Raw genomic sequence first — 21,831 nt, 5'->3', positions numbered from 1 at the left:
CCTGGTTTTGCAGATGAAATTCGGGTTTTTGTGACTTATCATCAGTCCCCTCCCCCCAACATTCCCGGGGAGCGCCCCCTCGGGTGTCCCGGGGCTGGCCAGGCACAGCGAGGGGTGGCTGTCGTTTCTCAGTTCCCCCTCAGCGGGCGCAGCCTTTGCAGAAGACATTTTGTCCTTGCCCAGGCTCTGAAATGAGAGCGGAGGCTTTCCCGTCCACTCGTGAATCTCCCCTCCGCTCCACGGCCCGGGGTGCGCGCGAAGCACAGGCTAAGTGAGAAAACAGTCAGGTACCAGGCGGCCGGCCTTTGCCCATAGATGGCCTGTTCACAGCGAGCTCGGCCGCGGCAGCATTCCTGGGCCGTGGACCCGGCCAATAGCTTCCTCGCACAGGCTTTGGGACAAGAAAGTCCCAGGGGCCAGGAAGTTGGATGTGTGTAGGGAAAAGTACCAGGATCCCTCCGGCTCTGGGCTCAGCCACTTCGCATAAATCAAATATTTAAATCAGTAACCTCTCACAGTTGAGAACTGAGCCCAACTTTTAGCCTTCCTAACAACAGGAGGTTATTTTCATGAATCACGTTTCAGCCTCACTGTGCAGCCTTGAAGAATAACGATGGAAGTATTTGTCGGAATGGAAAGATGTTCTCCTTAGAGTGTTCCAAAATCAAACTACACATGGTATGAGCCAGTTTAACCCATGAGTTCGCATGCCTAGGAAAAAATTGTGAAATAGCACACATTTTCTCTGGGTAGTTAGGTGTGTTTTATGTTTGCTTGCCTGCATTTTCTGTCTTTCTGTACAAAACATGGGACTTGTGTATTAAAGAAATAATACAAGTTTAAAATAGAAATGAAAAGTTCAGCTTTTGAGAAAAAAACTGCATTATCAATATCCTGAACCTAACAGGCGAGCCCTGGCAACCACATGCATACAATAACAAAGCAAAAATATAATAAAAAAATGGAGGCATCTGGTCAGAAGAGAAAGGAACCTTTCAGACCTATTAGCAGTGTTTGGAATTTTGAATAAGCTACCAATATCCCAGGCACGGTATTTAGTTTTTTTGGCTTGGCAATCTCCTGAGTTCAGAATGGGAATATGAGAAATTAATTCACTACAGTGTGACAATGTGATACAGACCAGAAACATCTGATTCTAAGGCAATTTAAACTCCTTGAAGATCATTTTAGACCCTGGCCTGGTAGAAACTTGGTGCAGAGTTTAGCCATGAAAGTCTTAGTTTACTTCTAAAATCACAGAAATGATCTTTACCTAAGCAACTTATTTATGATAACGTGATACAAGTATACTTTCACTAGTGTTCTTATGGTACCGTTTAATTTTTAAAACTCCAACTATTTAATTTTGATATTATAATTCTAATTTTAGACAGGGCAAGGGGTGACTGAGATAATTTTAAAAGCTGCTATTATCCTCTTTTTTTCCCCTTATTTCCTTTGAGAACACTTAGGAACACATATTTTAGCATCTATGGAATCGGAAGAGGTTGTGACTTTTCTCCTTTGACACACCCAGATGTTTTCTGATTCTGGGTGATCTAAGGTATGGTTTGTAATTCTAAACTTAAAAAAAAATGTAGAGTTTCTATTTGGGACAATGGAAAACTTTTGGTAATGGATAGTGATGATGGTAGCATAACATTGTGAATGTAATTAACTGCACTGAAATAAATACTTGAATGTGGTTGAAGGGGAAATTTTAGGATGTATATATGGAATTAGAATAAAAAAAAAGTCCATGGAAGTGCACAATGCAAACCGTGAACCCCAAGTGAGACCATGGACTACAGTGACTAGTACAATTATAAAAAGGAGCCTTCATCAGTTTTAACAAAGGTTTCCCATCAAGGCAAGGTGTTAATAATAGGGTGGCTCATGGGAATGAACCCTGGATTTATACAAACTTGTTCTGTAACCCACAACTTCCCTAATCAAAACAAAACTTTTTTAATGGAATGTTACAATATTTTCTATTTATTAAATGCATTATATGTAAATGAGATAACATAAGTAAAAATGCTTAAACAGTGTCTGGCGCATCATGGTAGCTACCATCTTTATATTCTACCTGTATGAACCACAAGAGAAATTCACTGATTCTTCCATACATAGGTATTTTTCTCACTACATAAAAAGTTGACGATAGTTTAGAAATACTTAACAGTGGTTTGAAATCATTCACACATGCACCTATGTAAAGTAGTAGATTCTAAAAGATGAAAACAATACAATTCTAACGAATTTTCACTTTTTTTCTCTCCTGAAAATGGAAGTGATACCAGGACAGAAAACTGAGGGTAGGACAAAAATTCTTCTTATACTATTAAACAGAACCAAAAGCTGCAACAGCCAAAAATAATCCAGAGAAAAAGCAATCTTTGGTTATATTCACACCCACACTCAAGAGCAGACAGTTAAAATGGGAAGCAGAAAGCATTCCTGAATGTTCCCCAAATGAATGTAGTGGAGCCAGTCAGTGAGATTTGGGAAGGTGAAGCTATATTTGGTAACCAGATTAAAATAACTACAGTCTCAAGTTACTTACTGGGAAACCATGGTATTCTGAAACTTGTCACAACTTGTGCTAATGTGGGCTTTTCTTTCTCTTTCCTAAGGCACTATAATCATCTCATAATTAGCAGTCAGCAGCAAGTATAATTTTTTTTTTTAAAGACAGAAAACAAAGAATCATCGACTCCAGGGATCTGGCTACAGTGGCTATAACACTCTGGAATTAATCATGGAATTCTGGATTTGCCCCCTGGTGCCGAGGAGTAGTATAGTAGACCTGAGGGAAAAAAAAAAAAGAGAAAGTGAACAAATCAAAGCACTTCACACAGAGGAAAACTACTTTATTACCTCACAGCTATGTATCCTGCTCATTGAATTTGGGTCAGTTACTGGTGGGATGGTCCTTTTTTGTATCCAGGGAAGGGATGGTAAATATTAATGCCTACACCTCCTCCAAAGAGCTAAATTTCAATGATAAATCAAAGGAGTGACAGAAAAGGACCCTAGGAAGTTTTCCATTTCGAGAGAGTGGCAGGCAGGGAGACAAGCAAAATACCTCAGGGAATATACTACATAGGTCACATCTATGTACCAAGAATTACTAATTACTCAGAATTTCTTTAAGAAGTATCTATTGAATAACCTCTGAGCAAGATTTATGGCTTAGGTCTGAAAAGCTGTCACACACGGCCCAACCAAATTTTGGGGTTTCTTTCCTTAAGAGAGATTTAGCCATCCAGTGCAGGTCCTTGAAAAACAGACTTCATTTGGTCATAGCGATCCTTAACATTTTGAGCAAGTTCTTTTATCACTGAAGTTTGAGAATCAGTTTCTTAAAATGGAGGGAAGGGGGGATTTGATATTTAGTATGTGAAAAATTATACAATAGGGAATAATGATCAGTTGTGGAAAAAAAAAATCCCTCTTCCTTCATTTGACCTTCACCTCTATAGTTATTATTCTTTTTTGGTGTTTATGCCTTTAAACTACCTAGAGGATATCCTTCTTTGTCGAGTTTTATTCAGGCATAACAAGTACCCCTGGTGAATCTGACCCTGGGCAGAGCTGGTGTATCTGACATCTGTTCCAGCCACAGTGATCAGCTGACATTCCAAATTTGTGGCTAAGGCATCCGAGGGTGACAACACCGTTAAGAAGTTAAGGAACAGTAAGGACAGGACATTCCCTATGCCTGTGCTTTTATCTTCGAAAGCGCCTCGGTTTGTTAACCACTTTTGGTGAGCCCAAAGGTTATGATACAGCTGACACTACATAAAAACAATAATCAAGACAATAATAAAAGTCAACTACCATGTATTGAGCCAGGCACTATGCTACAAATTTTACAACTGTGGAAATTTTGGCTTGGGGAAGTCTTTGAACCCAATCTCTTAATCACTAAATCAGAAATGTCTGATTAACTGCCGAAAGAGCAAGAGCCAATTAATCTAGCATCAAATAATCATATCGTTTAGGAATCCTTCCAATTACCGTTCCGATTTGGTTTGTTCAGGACTTAATACGTCTAATCTGAATTTGAAACTTTATGTTTTTCCTTTTTAACAGTTTGTCTTCGAAGTTAGCAAAGAGAACGTTATGGGATTCTGCATTTTGTACACATATTTTTTTTTCCCTTTCAACTGGGTTTTTAAAATGTTAAAGCATGTCAGGCCTGCTTTTGGTAATTTCAACAGGACCATTTTCAACTGAGAGCTCAGGACCGTCCAGAGTATATGAAGTTGTACAATACTCTGCAGTCCACCAGTGAAATGTGCAGTCTCAACTAAATATCAGTAAATAAAGTCAACATCAATACCAAATATCGCATACCGTGATGTTTCACCTCATTCTCATTCTCGACTGTTGTCATCCTTTGGGAGTAAAAGTCCAGAGAATGAATCCAGTGAAGCGAGGCAACAGGGACGGCCCGCCCCAAGGTGGGCGTGGGAGGCAAAAAAAAAAAAAAAAAGCGAATTTCAAACCGACGTCTTCGGAACCAGCGTTTAGGGCTTTTTTTTTTTTTTTTTTTTTTTTTAAACGCAGTAACCCGACCCCCAGGTGAGGCGCACCGAGACCGGGAGAGAGGGCAGCGGACGTACTGAGCGCTCGGCCCGCGCCTGTCCGGCTCCGGGGGCTCGGAGCGAGGAGGGACCGCCGGCGACACCGACAACCGCGAAAACAAGTTTCCCCCGCCCGCCGGGGGCGCGGGACGCGGGCCGGGGACTCCGCCCTTCACCAGGGGGGCCCGCGGGCGGGCGGCCGCGACGTCAGCGCCCGCCCCCGCCGCCGCCGCCGCCGGGGACCCCCAGCCCCACAAAGGGCCGAGCCTCGGCAGAGAAAGAGAAGGCGCGAGAAGGCGCCGCCCCCGCGCTCGAGGCCGCCAGCCCCGCCCCCACCCCCGAGAACGACCCCCGCCCCCGGAGGCCCAGGCGCTCCCGCCCGCGCCGCCCCTCCCCCCGCCGGCCCCGCCGCCGCGAGCCCCCGCAGCTCCCCCGACAGCGCCGCCGCGGCTCCCGGAGGCACCGCCCCCGCCGAGCGGGCCGCCGCCGCGGCGCCCGACGGGGGTTGGAGTCCTGGGGCGGCCTTTGTGCGCCGCCGCGGCGGGAGCCGGAACTACCGCTCCCACAATGCCCTGCGCCACGCCCCCGCGCCGCCGGCTTCCAGGCGCCCCCGACTACATTTCCCGACAGCCCCCGCGGCGCTCCCGCCCTCCCTCCCGAGACACGAGCCGAACTGGGCGTCAGGTCGGGGAGCCGGTCGGGTTCCCGCTCGCCGCCGCCACCGCCGCGCCCCGCAGCGACTCGCCCTCCCCGCCCGCCGCCGGCCGCGGGAGCTGCATCGCCGACCGCGTTCGGCCGCGGAGCCTCCGGCCCCGGAGCACAGAGCCCGGGGCGCGACACCCCGAGCCCCCCATCACCTCCAGCCGGGGCGGCCCCTCCCTCGGCCGCCCTCGCCCGGCGCGGCCGCCGGCGCCCCCGGCCCCCATTGGCCCCGCGGCCCGCCCTCCGCAGCCCGGCCACTGCACTCCCGCAGCCGCCGCCCCCCACCCTGAACATGGACTCCGACTCCTGCGCCGCCGCCTTCCACCCGGAGGTGAGGGAGAGCCGCCCCCGCCCCGCGCTCCCCGGGCGCCCGACCCCCGGCCGGCCCGAGCGCCGCCCGCCCCCTCCCCTCCCCCGCCTCGCCGCCCCCTCGGGCGCCCACCCCCGCCCCCCGGCCGGGCCCCCGGCCGCCCGCCGGCCTCGCCTCGGCGTCCTCTCGCGGCCCCCGCCGGCCCCTTCCCCCGTCTGCCGCGCCCGCCCCCCTCGCCGGGGCCGCCGCTGTCGCCTCGCCGGGCCCCGGGACCCGCCTGCGCCCCCGCCCCTCCCCGCCGGCCGACCGTGCCCCTTCCCCGCCCCCGGGGACTCGAGCCGCGCCGCCGCCCGCCTCGCTGGCCCGCGGAGGAGCCCCCCAGCCCTGCCCGCGGGGCGTCCGCGGCCCCCCGGCGGCTCCCCGGATCCCCCCGGGCCCGAGCGCCCGCGCCGCGCCCCCTAACTGCTCGCGGAGCCGCCTCGCCCCCGCCTCCTCCGGGACTGGGGGGGCCTGGTCTTCGGGGTCCCCACCCCCTTCCCCCGGCGCGCCCGCCTCCCCCTGCGGGGCCCCGCGCCCCGGTCCCGAGCTCCGCCCCGACTCCCACCCTCCTTCCGGGGATTCGGGCCCTCGGCTCTCCGGACCGACCCCCTCCCGCGCGCCGGCCCCTCCTCCCCCGCACTCTCCAGGCCTTCTGGGCTCCCGGCTGCGGGACCCGCGGTCGCGGCGGCGGCGGTGGGGGCGGGGAGCGGCGCGCCCTGCTGCTGGGGGCGGGGAGCGGGCCCGGCTCCCGCCCCGGGATCCCGAGCTCCCGCCCGGGCCGCCCGCGAGGCCCCCACTTTCCGCGGTCTGGGCCCCGCACCTTCCGGGGCCGAGTGTCGGCGGGGGGCGGCGTCCGCGGGAGGGCGGGGAGGGGGCCGCGGCGCCATCTGCTCTCCCCCGACGCGGCCGCGGCGGGCGGGCGCGCGGGGGTGGGCACGGCGCGGGGTCCCGCCCCGCGCCCTCCCCCGCCCGCACCGGCCCGAGCGTGCTGCCACCCGGCTCTCGGCCTGGTCCCTGACCCACTTGTGCCCGGGCCCCACCGAAAGGAAAGTTCTTGCCGAGAGTTGCGGGGCTCGGGGCTGCGGTGCTCCTTCCCGGCCGCCCGGGACGGCTTTTCCCCAGGGGCTGGGCCCGAGCCTCCAGATGCCGGGCGCTGCGGCCTCGGCTGCCTCTTGGCTTCGGCCTTTGGAGCGCTGGGGGTGGAGAAGGGGGTGTCGGCGCTTTGCTAAAACCAAGTGGAGAAAAGAAAACGAAGGGGACCCTTTGGGAGAAGCCCGGGGCCTTGGTGTCCTGGGGAGGCGCGGGGAGGGGCCGCATCACCCCTCCTGGCTCTGGCCCCAGCAGGGCAGCCGGCCCCGGCCCTGGGAGTGTCTCCTGGACGCCTGGGATGGGGAAGGGCTGGGGGATCAAATGCTGGAAGAAGCCTGGGTGAAGAGATGGGTGGAGGCTCGCCAGAACAGGGCGCTGGTTGGCCGGGGAGTAAATAAGGGCCCTTCCTCCCCCGTGGCGGCCTCGGGAGGGAACAGCCTTCCTTGGCCGCGGGGGTTTCGAGGTTGGAGGGGCGCCACCACCTCCCGGTGATCTCCCGGGTTGCCATTTAAATGGACAGCTGGGAGTAGCACTCCTGGTGTGTCTTTGACTCCGGAAACTTTTGAGGGCAGCAGGGTGGGGTCCCCCCAGGGGTCCAGAAAGTTCTCCTCTGAGGGGGGAGTGGGGAAGAGGAGGGGTCCTCACACAGCCTGGCTGGGGAAAGGTCCCCCAAGACTCAGCCACGGCGTCCCCGTCCTTAGTGAACCAAGTCTTGAGGTCAGAAACAGGTGATTTTTAAAATTACTTAAAATACTTTTAAGCTGTAACAGGAGTTTATGTTCAAGATGGAAAATCTGTACCGAAAAAAGTTATTAAAGCACCTTAGAGGCCTGCAGAGATCCGTGGGTAAGGGCAGAAAATGCCACGTGAATGCTAAGAAATACTTGTGTACGCGCATTTCTCTCCAAAGTATTATCTTTGGGCGTTCTTGGCATACAACTACCGGGCTCCTCCGTCAGGCTCCTGAAAGCTGTTATTTCTTGACCTGAACTCACCTTACCTCGTTGCGAGTCTTTGTGGACCCAGGAGCGTGTCTTTGGGTGGCTGAGCGGGAAAGCTCCAGCCTGGCTAATGCTGTCCCCGTGGGGTGGCACTGATGTGGACTTCCTGATGCCCTGTCTTCTCTGAGCAGGAGTACTCCCCCGGGTACAAGAGGCGCCGCACGGTGGAGGATTTCAACCAGTTCTGCACCTTCGTCTTGGCCTACGCTGGCTACATCCCTTATCCCAAAGAGGTAACCCCAGAGCTCCCCAGCCCTTCCCCTGTGGGTGTCAGGGTGTCGAGACGGAGGGAGAGCGGAGGGGAGGCGCCAGCTGCAGTGGGTCGGGAGTGGGGCTCCTGGAGGAGGACCTGCTAGCAGGCTTAGGCCAGCTGCCTGCCCTCTGCAGCAGCCCGTGCCTCCCAGCCCTGGGCGTGGAGGTAGGTGTGCTTTTCCCTTCCCGTTTTAAAGAGCCCAGGTCCCCAGCACGTGGGCGGCCTAGCTTGGGGCTCCACCTGCCTGGCCCTGGGCCACGCGGCCAGGCCTCAGGCCGCACACTCTGCTCGCTGTTCGAGCCTCATGGAAAAGACTCTTCTGGGGCTTGTGACAAAATTCCCATTAAAGTGGACTCCCCGCCTAATGAAGGGTCTTTTTCTTTGCTGAAAAATGGGCTGATGTGGCCCAGAGGTGCCACATGACATCGCTCAACCTCAGGGGCCTTTTTCATATTGTGTTCAGGTTGAAAATAATTCCAATACTTAACCTGGCAGGGGCGATCCCATGATCACAAAGGTGGTTTTCCCAGGGCGAGGCTTAGCTATTGCACTCCGGATGTGCCGACCCCTGCTACTCGACAGCATAGTTTGTGGTAGTGGGTGAGTGCGTTCCCGCTCTCAAAAAAAAAGAAAAGCGAAAGAAAAATAAAAAATAAATAAAAAAACAACAAAAATAATTCCATATTTTTAGGAGGTAGAATCCAGGCTTTGGGCTATAGTTCTCACCTGCTGTAAGGTGGATAATGGTGGCTTCGTACCATGCATGGTGTAGCCACTCCTCGCCAATGACATACTGGCTTGGTCTGACACGACTCGAGTTTATGCTCACTGCTTAAGGTGGTGATCACCTTCTTTGATTTGGGGTTGTCTCCACATTTTTAAAGAGAGTCACATAGTTTAAAATTGATTTAAATTCACTTAATTTAAAAAGTATGTTCCTGGGGAGGGCAAGTGGAAGGGCAGATTTTCAGATCAGGAAGAGAGAAGTGCAGGGGATAGCGCCTTCAGCCTTCATTTAGGCAGATAGTTATTTATGCATCGGCTTGGAGAGGGGCTGTGGGTGCTGCGGGTGGGGCAGTGGAAAGCAGAGTCTCCCCCAGCAGGGCCCACACTCTGTCTGGAAGGCCCCGGAGACCACTGAGGACAGTTCCCACAGTGCTGCCATGAGCTGAGGGGCCCCTGCTTTTGCGGGCACTCCTGGCTGGGGGTGGGCGAGGGAAGCTTGGCTGGGGGCCATCATTCGCCCTGGGGACTGGCCAGAACACTGAGGGCCTGCCACCTTTGCCCGTGTCCTTCTAGGAAGTCCCTTTGAGGAGCAGCCCCAGCCCTGCCAACAGCTCTGCCGGGACCCTCGACAGTGACAGCTGGGAGGCCAGCTTCACTGACATCGCCTCGGGGCCCCTGCCTGCCTCGGACCGCTGCTTTGGCCACCTGCAGCCTGCCCTCTTGCAGCGAGCCAAGCCCAGTAACTTTTTGCTAGACAGAAAGAAAACTGACAAGCTGAAGAAGAAGAAGAAGAGGAAGCGAAGGGACAGTGACGCACCTGCAAAGGAGGGGTACGTGGGGAGCTTGCTGGAGCTGGAGGCCACCGACCCGTACGGAGAAAGCCCCACCAGCCCCACCCTGCAGGATATCCCCCAGGCCCCCAGCGACCCCTGCTCGGGCTGGGACTCCGACACTCCCTCGAGTGGCTCCTGTGCCACGGTGTCGCCCGATCAGGCCAAAGAAATAAAAACGGAAGGCAAACGGACTATCATCCGCCAGGGGAAGCAGGTCGTCTTCCGGGACGAGGACAGCACCGGCAACGACGAGGACATAATGGTGGACTCAGGTCAGCGGTCCCTGGGGCGCTTCCGGGGGGGTGTTAGAGGAGAGGGGCTGGGGGCCGGGCCCATGCGCCTCCTGCAGAGGGTCCGGTCCTGTCCCTTCTTTGGAGTGCGATAGGGTGTGCCCCCATCTCCAGGGAGAAAAGTGGAGGCCAAGGTGTTCGGGAAGGGCTTGATGCCCGCTAGAGACAGCCCGCACTCAAGACAAACCCGGAACCTGAGAATAACCTAGCTCGTTGGCCGCCGTCGTGGGCTGCCTCCTGCCCCTCTGTCCAGCCTTGACTGCATTTGCAGTGTCGCCATCCAGTCAACGTTAGGCTGGTGGTTGGTTGTTGAGGGGCGGGTTCCACCACGGCCCGGACACTCTGTCCTACTGGCCAGCAGCTGCCTGAAGGAGCTCGCTCTCCTTCCAGGCGACAGTTCCCGGGACCTCTCCTTACGTTAGCTTTCTCTTTCCAGATGACGATTCCTGGGACCTCGTCACGTGCTTCTGCATGAAGCCGTTCGCTGGCCGCCCCATGATTGAGTGTAACGAGTGCCACACCTGGATCCACCTGTCCTGTGCGAAAATCCGGAAGTCCAATGTTCCAGAAGTGTTTGTCTGCCAAAAGTGCCGGGACTCCAAGTTTGACATCCGCCGCTCCAACCGTTCCCGAATGGGCTCCCGGAAGCTGTTTCTGGACTGACGGCTGGCGAGCAAGGAGACCGGCGAGGAACTGGAGGGACCGGGGACTCCCCGGCCCCTTTCGTAGTTGAGCACAGACCTCTGCGCTCTGGTGCCGGCAGCCCTCTGCCACCCAGGTGCCTACGCAAAGGACAGGCTGTCCGAAGTAGAAACTGTACATAGCCAGTGACCGAATAAAATCTCCGTTGGCCAAAGCTGCTGCTAGAGCTGTGTTCTCTGCAGCGGAGGCGGACTGAGCACCCGAGCCGAGTGGGGTTTGGTTCAGCCGAAAACGAGGGTACGTGGTGGCCGTGGACTTCGGAGCTCATTGTTAACCAGTTCCCGCTGATGGGAACAAGTGGAGCGGTGACTCCCCGCTTCCGCCGTCTCAGGGGGCGGGCTCCCCGTGCGCCCCCCTGAACGTGTCTGAACAGCCGTCCCTGTAAGCTTTTCCTTGAGTGTGTCTTCCGCGTGTGTGTGCAGCACGCGTACCCGCTGGCCTGAGCCCTCCTTACTGGGGGACCCTGGGCCTGCTTCTGATTCCCAGGGTTCCTTCTCTTCCTCCAAGGGACCGTTCTCCGTGGAAAGGGGCTGGTTGGGGGCTCGAGTGGCCGGGGTTCATCACGCGGTTTCCTGTTTTGCACGATGTAAAAAACCCGTCTTTTTGCACGATACAGCCAAATGTGGCCGGTGTCCTGCCGGGTGCCCTTTCTCTCCGGGTTGTGCGGGGGGGTTCAGGCAGCGGTCTTCCCGGGAGGAGCACGTCGGTGCCCTCCTCCCCTTGTCCCCAGGAGAGAAGGAAAGGGTGGGTCATCGGGGACGGGGACGGTGTGGCCTGACGACTGGCGGGAGCAGGGGCCTCTGGGGTGGCTGTTGGGGTGCCAGCGTCCAGGCTGGCCCCGGGACAGGGGTGGGCTTCATCTCCTTGTTTGGGCTTGAACTGGTGAGTTGGTCTGTGCCCTCACGGCCCTTGGACCTGCGTTAGGGTCCTGGGCTGGGGAGGCCCCCGCAGGGCTTGGCGCAAGGGCAGGGCACCCCGGAACGCTGGCGGCTCGGGGGTTCCGTGTGAGGAGGGCTCCAGCCTTCCGGGTGGGTGGCGTCACTTCAGCGGTTCAGGGCCCCACTGTCAGAAATGTCTTCAGTGAGTGGATGGCTGTGTCCCCCTAAGTGTTGTTTCTGTAAGGCCTGCCAGGGAGGGGTCCACGTTAGGACCCCCCAACATGCCCCCCCCATGGCAGGCCGGGCCGCTCCACCCAGCCCTCCCCAGAGCACCACGCTGGCCTCTTGTCCCAGTGTCTGTCCCACTGGTTCAGCCAACTGTTGTCTTTTTAAAGAATTCTATTGTTTCTGTTAACACAAGAGTAGAGTGAAATAGTTTTGAGACCCATTTGTTGTGAAGATCCCCGAGGGGAGAGTTGCTCTGTAGAGAGAAAAAGAGTAGAAAGCTGGTTTGGAAACGGCCTCCCCCCCCCCAGACGGCTGGCTGTGGGGAGGGCGAGCTTCCCGGGAGAGCTGGAGCGGAATTTGCCAAAGACCTGCCCGCGGCCCTTGGCGGTCCATTGTTTTCACCACGAGACTAACCAAAGTTCCAAAGTGGTTTCCATCGGTTTTTTTTTTTTTAATGTCCCGGAGTGTTTAAAGTGTATTTTTTAAGAATCCGCATGTTTTTAGGGCCCAAGCGCCCACACCGGCCATGCTTCTGTGGGCTGGAAGGTACGTCGCCCTGGGATGCCCCTCCGCCCGGGGACGCCCCCTCGCCCGGGGACTCCCCGGAGGGCGGCGTTAAGTATTCATCTCGATTTTTGTTTCTTGATTTCGTTTTTGTTCTGCGAGCAGGTTTCTCCCTGTGGGTGGTGCTCCAGGCCGGCACCTCAGGTTTGGTGTTAGATTGAGCTGGGCAGCTGCAATCAGCTTCTTTATGCAAATTAGGTATGGCCCGGCGAGGGGCCCCGGTGGGTGGCTGGGGAAGCCGCGGAGGGAGGGCGCCCCCCCAAAGCAGGCCCCTCCCCCCGGCCTGGCCCAGGCCGGCTCTTAACACCGTTTACATGGTTCTGTGTAATTATAGTTTATGTGTATAAAGCGAAGCTGTTTCTGTGAAACTGTATATTTTGTAAATAAATATATTGCTACTTTGAGGTTCCCGTCTAGCTGGGGTGTCTGTCCTCTGTGCCCCGGGCGGTGCTGTTTCTCCTCCCTTTGTCTCTGCCCCGCCACCCCGGCTCCCCGAAGACCGGGGGGCGCCCCGCAGCCCTGCCTGCGTGTCCTGGGCCGGCCACCGCCAGGCCGCAGCCCGCCGCCGCCCCGCGCGGGGCTCGCCCGCCCGGCCTGCCCGAGCCCAGCCGGCCGAGCCCGCGGCGGCCCGGGGGCGGGAGCCCAGCACCTGCCGCGGGGGCCTGCGGGGCGGGGCGGCTCTCGCCTCGCTTCCGGGGGTCCCTGGCCAGGAGGCGGGAGCCCCAGGGGCCCGCGGCCGCCCGGGATGCGCGCGTGCGCAGGGCGGGCTCGGAGCGCGCCGGGCGCGCCCCCGCGCCGCCCCGCCCCGCCCCGCGCCGGCGCCGCCGCCGCCATCTTTGTTCGGGGCGCGGGCCTGGCGGGCGGGCGGCGATGCCCAAGTCGTGCGCGGCCCGGCAGTGCTGCAACCGCTACAGCAGCCGCAGGAAGCAGCTCACCTTCCACCGGTGAGGGGGGCGGCGCCGCCGGGGAGGCCCGCGGGCGCCGGGGCCGGGGCGGGGGCCGGCAGCGCAGGACGCCAGCGCCGCCGCGCGGGGCCTGGGAGGCCGGGGACTGCCTGGCTAATCCCGGAGGGCTTCCTGGAGGCGCAGGGCCTCCAGGCCTGGGGCTCCGCAGGGGCTCGGGGGGGGCGGGCTGGGCTTTGTAACTTCCCTCTTCGTACCCAGCGCCCTCGGAAAGGAACTTGCCGCGGTTTGGGGTGCTTATTGGCCGGCCGTCCCCCCGCCCCCAGCCTGTCTCGGGGACTTGGTCTCCTTCAGAGCTGTGGCCTGGAACCTGCCTCTGGGCAGTGTCCCTTTGCCGAGGGAAATGGCCGACGCCGAGCGGGTCTTGCGGTGTGCCGGTGCGCGCCGAGTCCCTTCCGCGCGTCATTTCGCGAAGGATGGGGCAGACCTAGGCGGGTGCAGTGGGGTCGGGAGGAGGCTCCAGGTGTGGCAGGGGAGGGGGGCATGGACTTGGGGGCATCCGGGAAGGAGGGTGTGGATTTGGGAGTCCGCCCTGGCCGCGCGCGCGGGGCCCTGGGCCGCTGCTCCCGCCCGGGTGAGCTGGTCCTCCGCACACTGGACGTTCGCAGGCCTCCGGGTTCCAGCACCCCCACGTCTCTCTGCCCCCTTTCGAGCAGGACTGGGTGCGGGAGCGAAGGAGGCACTGCCGCAAGCATCGCCCCCACTCCCCGCTTCCCAGCTTTCTTTTTTGAAATAAATGTTTTAACTGACGTTTATTACGTAAAGTAGAGCCTGAACAGTACACAGCCCAGCAGTTCTCATAAAGCGGACACACCTGTGCCTGCCTCGGGTTAGCACATCAGCCCCCAGAAGCCACCACGCTCCCTTCCCGCCCGGCTCCGGGACACGGCCCCATGCTGCCTTGTGGCCACGTGGCCTCACTTGGCTGGTTCCGCACGCCCCGTGGATGACGTATAGCATGTACTCTCTTCTGTCTGCCTGCTACTCCCGGGGAGTCCAAGCCGCCCTTGCATGCCACAGGACGGCCTTTTCATTGCTGTGTCGTATTCCACCGAGTGGACATACAGGAGTGTATCTCCCAGCTGAAGAGCACCTGGCTGTCCTCACCTCTTGGCCATCCCAGCCACGCTGCTCTGGAGGTTTTTATGGGACACGTCTTCAGTGCCTGGGTTTCGGTCCACCCCTGGGAGTGGAATCGCCTCGTTTTCTCCTGAACCCATTCCACTCAGACTCTCACCCCACTGCTCCCACAAAGTAGCTTTGTCAAGGTCACCATTGGCTCTTTATTGCCAAATCCAGTCTAAGTCCTCCGTATAGGTGACCCCTGCAGCATCTGACACTTTCCCACTTGGCTACCAGGCCACCACTATGGCCCTCTTCCTTTCTCACATGTCCTCTTCCTTTGTCATTCTCAGTCAACTTTGCTGGGTCCTTTTCATACCCGCACAGGTGCTGGAGTGTCCTGGGGCCCAGGCCATGACTCTGGGGTGGTCCTCACACGCGGTCCCCCCACATCCATACCCACTTCAGGGCATGCATCTTGCCCAGCTCTGGCTTTTCCACGGCTTATGCAGGGACATCTCTAGACACGTGTCCACCTGCCCACGCAGCTCCAGCACTTGGACATCTGAAAAAGCCTCTCAAATTTAACGTGAATGTACAACCAACCAACCAGCTGCCCAGCCGGCCCCTCCTTCAGCCCCCTCCACCGCAGGACATGAGACCCCTTCCTTCCAGTGCTCGCGAGCCCCTTGCTTGGGCGTGGCCTCCTCTGCTGTCACCCTGCTCCAAGCTCCCTTGGGCCCTCCCACAGCACCGGTGTGGGTCCAGCCCTGCCCAAGCCCTGCCTGGAGCCGCCAGGGCCTGGCTAGTGCTTCCCTGGGACCTGTGGCCCCTGCTCCCCCTCTCTTCTCACCTGCCTATGCTGGCTCAGCCCTCCTCCTGGCCCCTTCTAGCGCCTTTGCTCTTGCTGTCCCTTGATCCCTGCAGGACTGTACCTCTCCCACTTCCGTCTCTGCTCAGATGCCACTTCTTAGGTGGCCTTCCCCGACCACCCCGGTGCTTCCGACTTTTTTTTTCCTCCCCCCTTACCCCGCCCCCCAGTTGTCTGCTCTCTCTGTCCATTCGCTGTGTGTTCTTCTGTGACCGCTTCTGTCCTTAGCAGCAGCACCAGGAATCCGTGTTTCTTTTCGTTGCGTCATCTTGCTGTGTCAGCTCTCCGTGTGTGCGGCGCCATTCCTGGGCAGGCTGCACTTTCTTTCGTGCTAGGCGGCTCTCCTTACGGGGCGCACCGGGCTCCCCTACGCGGGGACACCCCTGCGTGGCACGGCACTCCTTGCGCGCATCAGCACTGCGCATGGGCCAGCTCCACACGGGTCAAGGAGGCCCGGGAATTGAACGCAGACCTCCCATGTTGTAGACGGACGCCCTATCCATTGGGCCAAGTCTGCTTCCTGTACTTTCTTTCATCTTAATCATCTCCTCCTCTCTAACATACTCTGCAGGGACAGGAGCTTTTTTTTTTTTAAGATTTATTTTATTTCTCTTCCCTTCTCCCCGTTGTCTGCTCTCTGTGTCCATTTGCTGTGTGTTCTTTTGTGTCCGCTTCCATTCTTGGAAGGCAGCACCGGAAAACTGTCACTTTTTTGGTTGTGTCATCTTGCAGCATCAGCTCTCCATGTGTGTGGTGCCATTCCTGGGCAGGCTGCGCTTTTCTCACGCTGGGCGGCTCTCCTTGCGGGGTGCACTCCTTGCACATGGGACTCCCCTATGCAGGGGATACTCCTGCATGGCAGGGCACTTCTTATGCGTGGCAGCACTGTGCATGGGCCAGCTCACCACACGGGCCAGGAGGCCCTGGGTATCGAACCCTGGACCCTCCGTATGGTAGGCAGATGCTCTATCAGTTGAGCCACAACCATTTCCCAGCTTTGTCTTTTTCACTCCCGTGTCCCCAGCACTAAGCACAGGGGCCCGCATATAGGAGGCTCTTGACTGAATGAATGAAAGAATGACAGCTCACCTGGCAGAGTAGTTTGGGAAACACCGTTCACTTGGGCTCTTTGGCCACGTGCATAGGCTCAGGTTTTCTCCTAGCAATGTCATTAGTCATAGAAGCCACCAAAAATTGGATGCGATTTAACAAAGTAGAGCTGCTGGATATTCAAAGCCGGCCAACAAGCTCCTCTGGCAAGGTGACAACTGCGTGACCCTCCGAGGTTCTGAATTCACCTTGCCCTGGCCGTGGGCCTCCCCTCTGCCTGGCAGGTTCCCATTCAGCCGCCCGGAGCTGCTGAGGGAATGGGTGCTGAACATGGGCCGCGGCAACTTCGAGCCCAAGCAGCACACGGTCATCTGCTCGGAGCACTTCAGGCCCGAGTGCTTCAGCGCCTTCGGGAACCGCAAGAACCTGAAGCACAACGCTGTGCCCACGGTGTTTGCCTTCCAGCAGCCTGCACAGGTAGGGCAGGCTGTTTCAGCTCTGCAGGTCCAGGGACTCACCAGCGGTTGGGGGTGGAGGGGAGGCATTTGCAGGGAAAGTGAAGGCCCGGAGCGGCAGCCGGAGCAAGGCCTGGCACGTCCCCGGGGCCTGTGCTCTCGGGGTGGTCGCAGCCCTCTTTACAATGGATGGTGCCTCGCAGCAGGGTGCTGGCCAGGAAGCTGACGGCCAGCGCTCCCAAAGCTCAGGTGGGCTCGCGGCCGCCCCGCCTGCCAGCTGCTCAGACCTGACCGCTTCTCCTAGTAGGTAGTCAAGGCTTAGAGAGTGTGTCCCGGCCAGCAAGGGCTATGAAGCACCAATGGTGTGCCCCTGCCGGGCCGGCTGCTGGGACTGCACCCAAATGAGGAAGGCAGGTGGACAGTGGAGGGAGGGCGACGGTCCAGGTGGGGGAACGCATGGGCACCGAGCAGGGTCACCACACCTTTGGAAATGGTGTCCTTCCAGGGCGGCCAGAGGCTCACGGGAAACCGGAGTGGTGAGCAGGGGCTGGAGGACAACAGGCTCAGACAGGCTTGGCCAGGCTGTGGGGTTTCGGGGTGAGGCCGGGGAGGGAGGTGGCTGTGGCAGGTGCCTCTGGCTGCAGGTGGAGGGTGTGGAGGGCAGCTGGACAGGTCACAGCAGTGTCCCCACGAGTGCAGCCCCAGTAGCCTCAGCTGAAGGTGGGAAGCAGGGGTGAGGAGGCTGGAGGGGGCGGATGCGAGCGCGGGGTCCTTCCTCCTGAGCGCACCACGAGCTTGCCCTGGTGCAGGTTGAGCATGAGGTGATGGGACCCTGAGGTGGAAGTGCCTCGGAGCAGGTGGGTGTGCGGGTCCGGCTCGGGGGAGAAGGCGACGCGAAGGCCCGAGACGGGGTTGTGTTACCCTTTGACTCCTGTAGGTGCAGAGTGCAGGTCCCCGGGCGGTGGCACAGTAGTGGACTAGCCAAAGGCCAGAAGAGCAGTGCTTACCTGACCGCACTGCTAGTGAGAGAAGTCTGGGAACCACAGTGACTACGGGAGCCATTGCCTTAGCAGACGTCCCGGGACGCCCTGCCTCGGCCTCCATGCTGCTGCCTCCCCTGGCTTGGAAGTCCCTGCCCCAGCTCGCCACGCGCCTGCTGCCTCACCTGCTCAGGGCGCCCTCCGGGGCCGCCCCGGCTGCCCTTCTCCAGCCAGCTTTGCTGGCCCTTCCCACCCCCCCTTGCTTGCGTCTCCTTAGTGTTGCTAGAGCTGATTTCCAGGTTCTTGGTCACGTCGTGAGAAAGAATTCAGAGAAGCAGCCCATTTAGAAGAGTTAGAAGAGTTGGAAAAGGGGAAAGTGCACTCAAGACACGATTGCGGGCCTGCTCGAGGCTTCCTGGCCTTCTTGGTTACCGTGGGCCGGGCCTGCGCCGACGGGGGTGCTTCAGACAAGCGGGAATCTCGTTGCGTGGTTTGGTTTCCAGGGCGTGTTGTCTGGTGGGGGCGGCTTCTGGTCGTTGTCCCTGAGCTGTGAGGGCCGCACTGACTGGCGGCGTCTGGCCTCCAGCCTCGGGCCCTGCTGCGTGTTGGCTGTTCAAGGTGTTTATGGAAGGAGCAGGAGGCTCCTGCTTTTCCTTCTCTCTGCTGTGCGGGAACATTGCAGGTTATGTTCTGATAGGGAAGTGTCCTGAGACTTGGCGCTGGGGGCTTCTGCCCCTCCCTCCCCCCAGGTCTCGTCCGTCCTGCCTCAGTAGCCCCTGCGCCCATCACTGTCTGTCCCCCTGGACTGTGGCCCCCCCACGGGCACTGCTTTATCCCCAACACCCAGAGCGTGGCCTGGCACCGAGCAGGTGCTCAGGACACCTGTTAATAACTGATTCACTTTCACTATTTGTGGTAAACTTTTTGCCCCCAAAATAAGGATTTGGGATTTGGGTTATGTGCCTTACAGAGCTTACGGTTTAGTAACTAGGAGGGGAGGACATTTGTAAAACTCACGCTTCTTAGTTCTTTTTTTTTTTTAAGATTTATTTATTTCTCTCCCCTTCCCCCCATTGTCTGCTCTGTGTCCACTCACTGTGTGTTCCTCTGTGTCCACTTGCACGCTCAGCGGCACCGGGAAACTGTGTCTTTTTTGTTGCATCATCTTGCTGCATCAGCTCTCCGTGTGTGCGGCACCACTCCTGGGCCGGCTGCACGTTTTTTCACGTGGGGCGGCTCTCCTTGCAGGGCACACTCCTTGCACGTGGGGCACTCCTATGCAGGGGCACCCCTGCGTGGCATGGCACTCCTTGTGCATGGCAGCTCTGCACATGGGCCAGCTCCACACAGGTCAGGAGGCCCTGGGGATCAAACCCTGGACCCTCCCATACGGTAGGCGGATGCACTATCAGTTGAGCCATTTCTGCTTCCCTCCTTAGTTTTTTTTTTTTTTTAAGATTTATTTATTCCTCTCCCCTTCCCCATCCCCCCAGTTGTCTGTTCTCTGTGTCCATCAGCTGCTTGTTCTTCTTTGTCCGCTTCTGTTGTTGTCAGCGGCACGGGAATCTGTGTTTCTTTTTGTTGCGTCATCTTGTTGTGTCAGCTGTGTGTGCGGCGCCATTCCTGGGCAGGCTGCGCTTTCTTTCGCGCTGGGCGGCTCTCCTTATGGGGCGCACTCCTTGCGCGTGGGGCTCCCCTACGCGGGGGACACCCCTATGCGGCATGGCACTCCTTGCGCGCATCAGCACTGCGCATGGGCCAGCTCCACACGGGTCAAGGAGGCCTGGGGTTTGAACCTTGGACCTCCCATGTGGTAGACGGACGCGCTAACCACTGGGCCAAGTCTGCTTCCCTCAGTTCTTTTGATGTCACGGTGGCACAGGGATGTGGGTCCCAGCCCCGGCAGACCTTTGGGAGACTGTACTCCTGGATGTGGCTCTACGTGGCTGCCACTGACCGAGCAAACATCGAGTCACCTACTGTGTGCCTGGCAGCCTGGCATATGAATTAGGTCCCTGGCTTCCCATGTACCTCTTCATGGACCTACGGACAAGATGTGGGAACTGCTTTGGAGAAAGAAAACCTGGTGGCAGGGAGCGCAGAGCTGGGCTGGGTCATGGTCCCAGTTTATTATTTGTCAGATGGGCCGTGTCCCAGCTGAGCTGTGGGGATAAAGAGGAATGAGCTGCCGGGCTAGCCGTGAAGGCTTCTTAGGGGATGCAGGTTTTTCACCCTGTCCAAAGCAAGCCGGTCACACAGCCTGCCCACGTCATGTCTCCGTCTTCCTGTCTTGCAGCTGGTTAGGAAGAACACAGACCCTGCCGGGGAGAGAAGAAATGCAGACTCTCTGGAAGGAAAGGTGTGTCTGCATTGGACCGTGTCCTGAATTTGAAGCTAGGCTCTGCCATGTGGGGGCAGCGGGCAGTGCCTCCCCGCCAGGCTAGCCTGCCAGGGTTCACTCTCCTAATAAGCTGCAGCTTTGGGAACCTGTCCCCTGGGTTCCCAAACCCAGGCGCCCCTTACGTGCTCTTCTTTTGGTCAGTGTTGGCAACACCTCAGCTGACCACAGGTCCGGTCGGGCCTCACTCCTTGGGGCCCCAGTCCTTGCCCTCGTGCCCCCAGAGCTGCTCCCTTGGCCAGAGCCACGCCCTCCAGGCAGCGTGGAGGGATTACCTTGGGATGGACGAGGGACAGCTGGGGGTATCTGGTGTCTGCTGGGCTCAGCAGGCCTGCTTCTGCCCTGCTGCTTGTCAGGTCCTTGGTGAGGCAGCAGCCGAGGAGCACAGCACGGGGACAGACGCGGACACAGCGCTCGAAGAGCACCAGCAGCCCCCAAGTGCCAGAGCCCCCACAGAGGTAAGACGCCAGGTCCCTGTGCAGCCGGTGGGTGGGTGGTCCCAGCAAGAGAAGACTCCTTCAAACAAAAGGAAAAACCCCAGCTCCCCTGAGGCACTAGCAGCCCCTCAAAGCCACTAGTATCTTGGCATGAGGCTGATTTCTGGCCTTTCAAGTGAAGTGCTGCTGTCACAGATACCATTTGGTCAGGTGAACCCCAAAACACCCCACCTTTGGATTTCAGGGAGCAGTGGGTGCCAGCAGGAATGGGGTATGAAGGAGTCTGGTGACAGGCTTCCCCCAGGGACCCAACCGTGCCCAGTCCCCGCCCTTCTTGTCTTAGGGCAGCTCCTTATCTGTCACCAACTCTGTCCTCAGGTTGCACCATGTGGTCTGGGAGCAGCAGAGGCCCCTGGCCGACCGGCCAGACCCACAGGGCCCAGGAGGCCCGCCCCCAAGCAGCCATCCGACCACAGCTACGCCCTTTTGGACTTAGATGCCCTGAAAAAGAAACTCTTCCTTACTCTGAAGGAGAACAAAAAGCTCCGAAAGCGCTTAAAGGCGCAGAGGCTGGAGATGCGCAGGCTCTCTAGTCGCTTGCGTCCCCACGGAGACGGGCAGCGGCGCCCACAGTCCAGCCCGCCAGCAGAACAGCAGAGCTGAGCTGGGCACCGGCTCTTCTCACGAGTCGCGAGGCCGGCGGCACCCAGGGCCAGCGCTGGCTTCGGGGCTCCTGCTGGTGATGGCTGTCTGCTGCTGACCCTCGGAAGGCGGCCGTGAGGAGTGCTGGGGCAGGAAAGTAGGGACAGGGACCCCACTGCGTGACGACCATCCCTGACGCTGTCTAATGGGCAACGGCCAGAGGCCCCAGGCTGGGTAGGGAGGGAGTCCCGGGCACGGCAGGCTCGGTCCTGCGCGGTGCCCGGGGGAGATGCTTATATACTGCTCCCTGGGCAAGTGTGGGGCCACAGGCCTGAGCCCTGGCCCACAGAGGCAGCCTCCCAGAAGAACACACCGTCCCTCCCAGGATGCACTTCCCCAGGGGGCGGCTGGCTCCAGCAATACTCGCCCCCGACTGCAGAGTGAGGGGTTCCCCTCCCATCGGCCTGGACTGCCAGAGCCCCCGGCAGTGAGTGGACCAAGCCTGGCCTGTGGCTCCACGGCCTGGGTGGAAGCAACAAAATAAAACGTCTTACTACACTGGCACTTCCTCCTCCTTTATCTAAAAACAACTAAGTGCTAATGCCAGGTCTTCTCTTCTGCCATGTCTCACTGTGGCTGAACCAATTTGTGTGGTTACCTTTGATTAAAAAAAAAAAATTGTGACTTTAGTTAATTAAAAAAAGAGACTGCTAGAACAATCTTAGCCTAAATGATTTCCTAACTTTGGGCTTTATTTTGCAGACCAG

The 21,831-nt window shown here is 58.2% G+C and overlaps 2 protein-coding genes, 1 long non-coding RNA gene and 1 pseudogene across 3 annotated transcripts; 3 read left to right on the top strand and 1 right to left on the bottom strand.

Moving 5' to 3' along the window:
• Positions 1-1,944: 1,944 nt before the first annotated feature.
• On the bottom strand, positions 1,945-4,918 carry LOC111762964 (uncharacterized). The gene is made up of 2 exons (XR_011649772.1): positions 4,363-4,918; positions 1,945-2,809 (listed from the first exon to the last, which is right to left on the bottom strand). It is a non-coding gene; the product is annotated as an uncharacterized lncRNA (long non-coding RNA).
• A 360-nt stretch (positions 4,919-5,278) lies between these two features.
• On the top strand, positions 5,279-12,611 carry PHF13 (PHD finger protein 13). The gene is made up of 4 exons (XM_058304525.2): positions 5,279-5,625; positions 7,865-7,966; positions 9,286-9,817; positions 10,272-12,611. Exons 1-4 carry the CDS (start codon positions 5,587-5,589, stop codon positions 10,496-10,498), a joined length of 900 nt encoding a protein of 299 aa, XP_058160508.1. The 5' UTR covers positions 5,279-5,586; the 3' UTR covers positions 10,499-12,611.
• Positions 8,466-8,608, top strand: LOC111762966 (U1 spliceosomal RNA; annotated as a pseudogene).
• A 413-nt stretch (positions 12,612-13,024) lies between the features above and the next one.
• Positions 13,025-21,783, top strand: THAP3 (THAP domain containing 3). Its single transcript, XM_058304524.1, has 5 exons — positions 13,025-13,151; positions 16,437-16,629; positions 19,884-19,946; positions 20,342-20,443; positions 20,801-21,783. Exons 1-5 carry the CDS (start codon positions 13,078-13,080, stop codon positions 21,083-21,085), a joined length of 717 nt encoding a protein of 238 aa, XP_058160507.1. The 5' UTR covers positions 13,025-13,077; the 3' UTR covers positions 21,086-21,783.
• Positions 21,784-21,831: the final 48 nt, after the last annotated feature.

The sequence above is a fragment of the Dasypus novemcinctus genome, chromosome 9 (assembly GCF_030445035.2).
Source record: "Dasypus novemcinctus isolate mDasNov1 chromosome 9, mDasNov1.1.hap2, whole genome shotgun sequence".
Lineage (NCBI taxonomy): Eukaryota > Metazoa > Chordata > Mammalia > Cingulata > Dasypodidae > Dasypus > Dasypus novemcinctus.
This window is presented reverse-complemented; position numbering and strand designations above follow the sequence as displayed.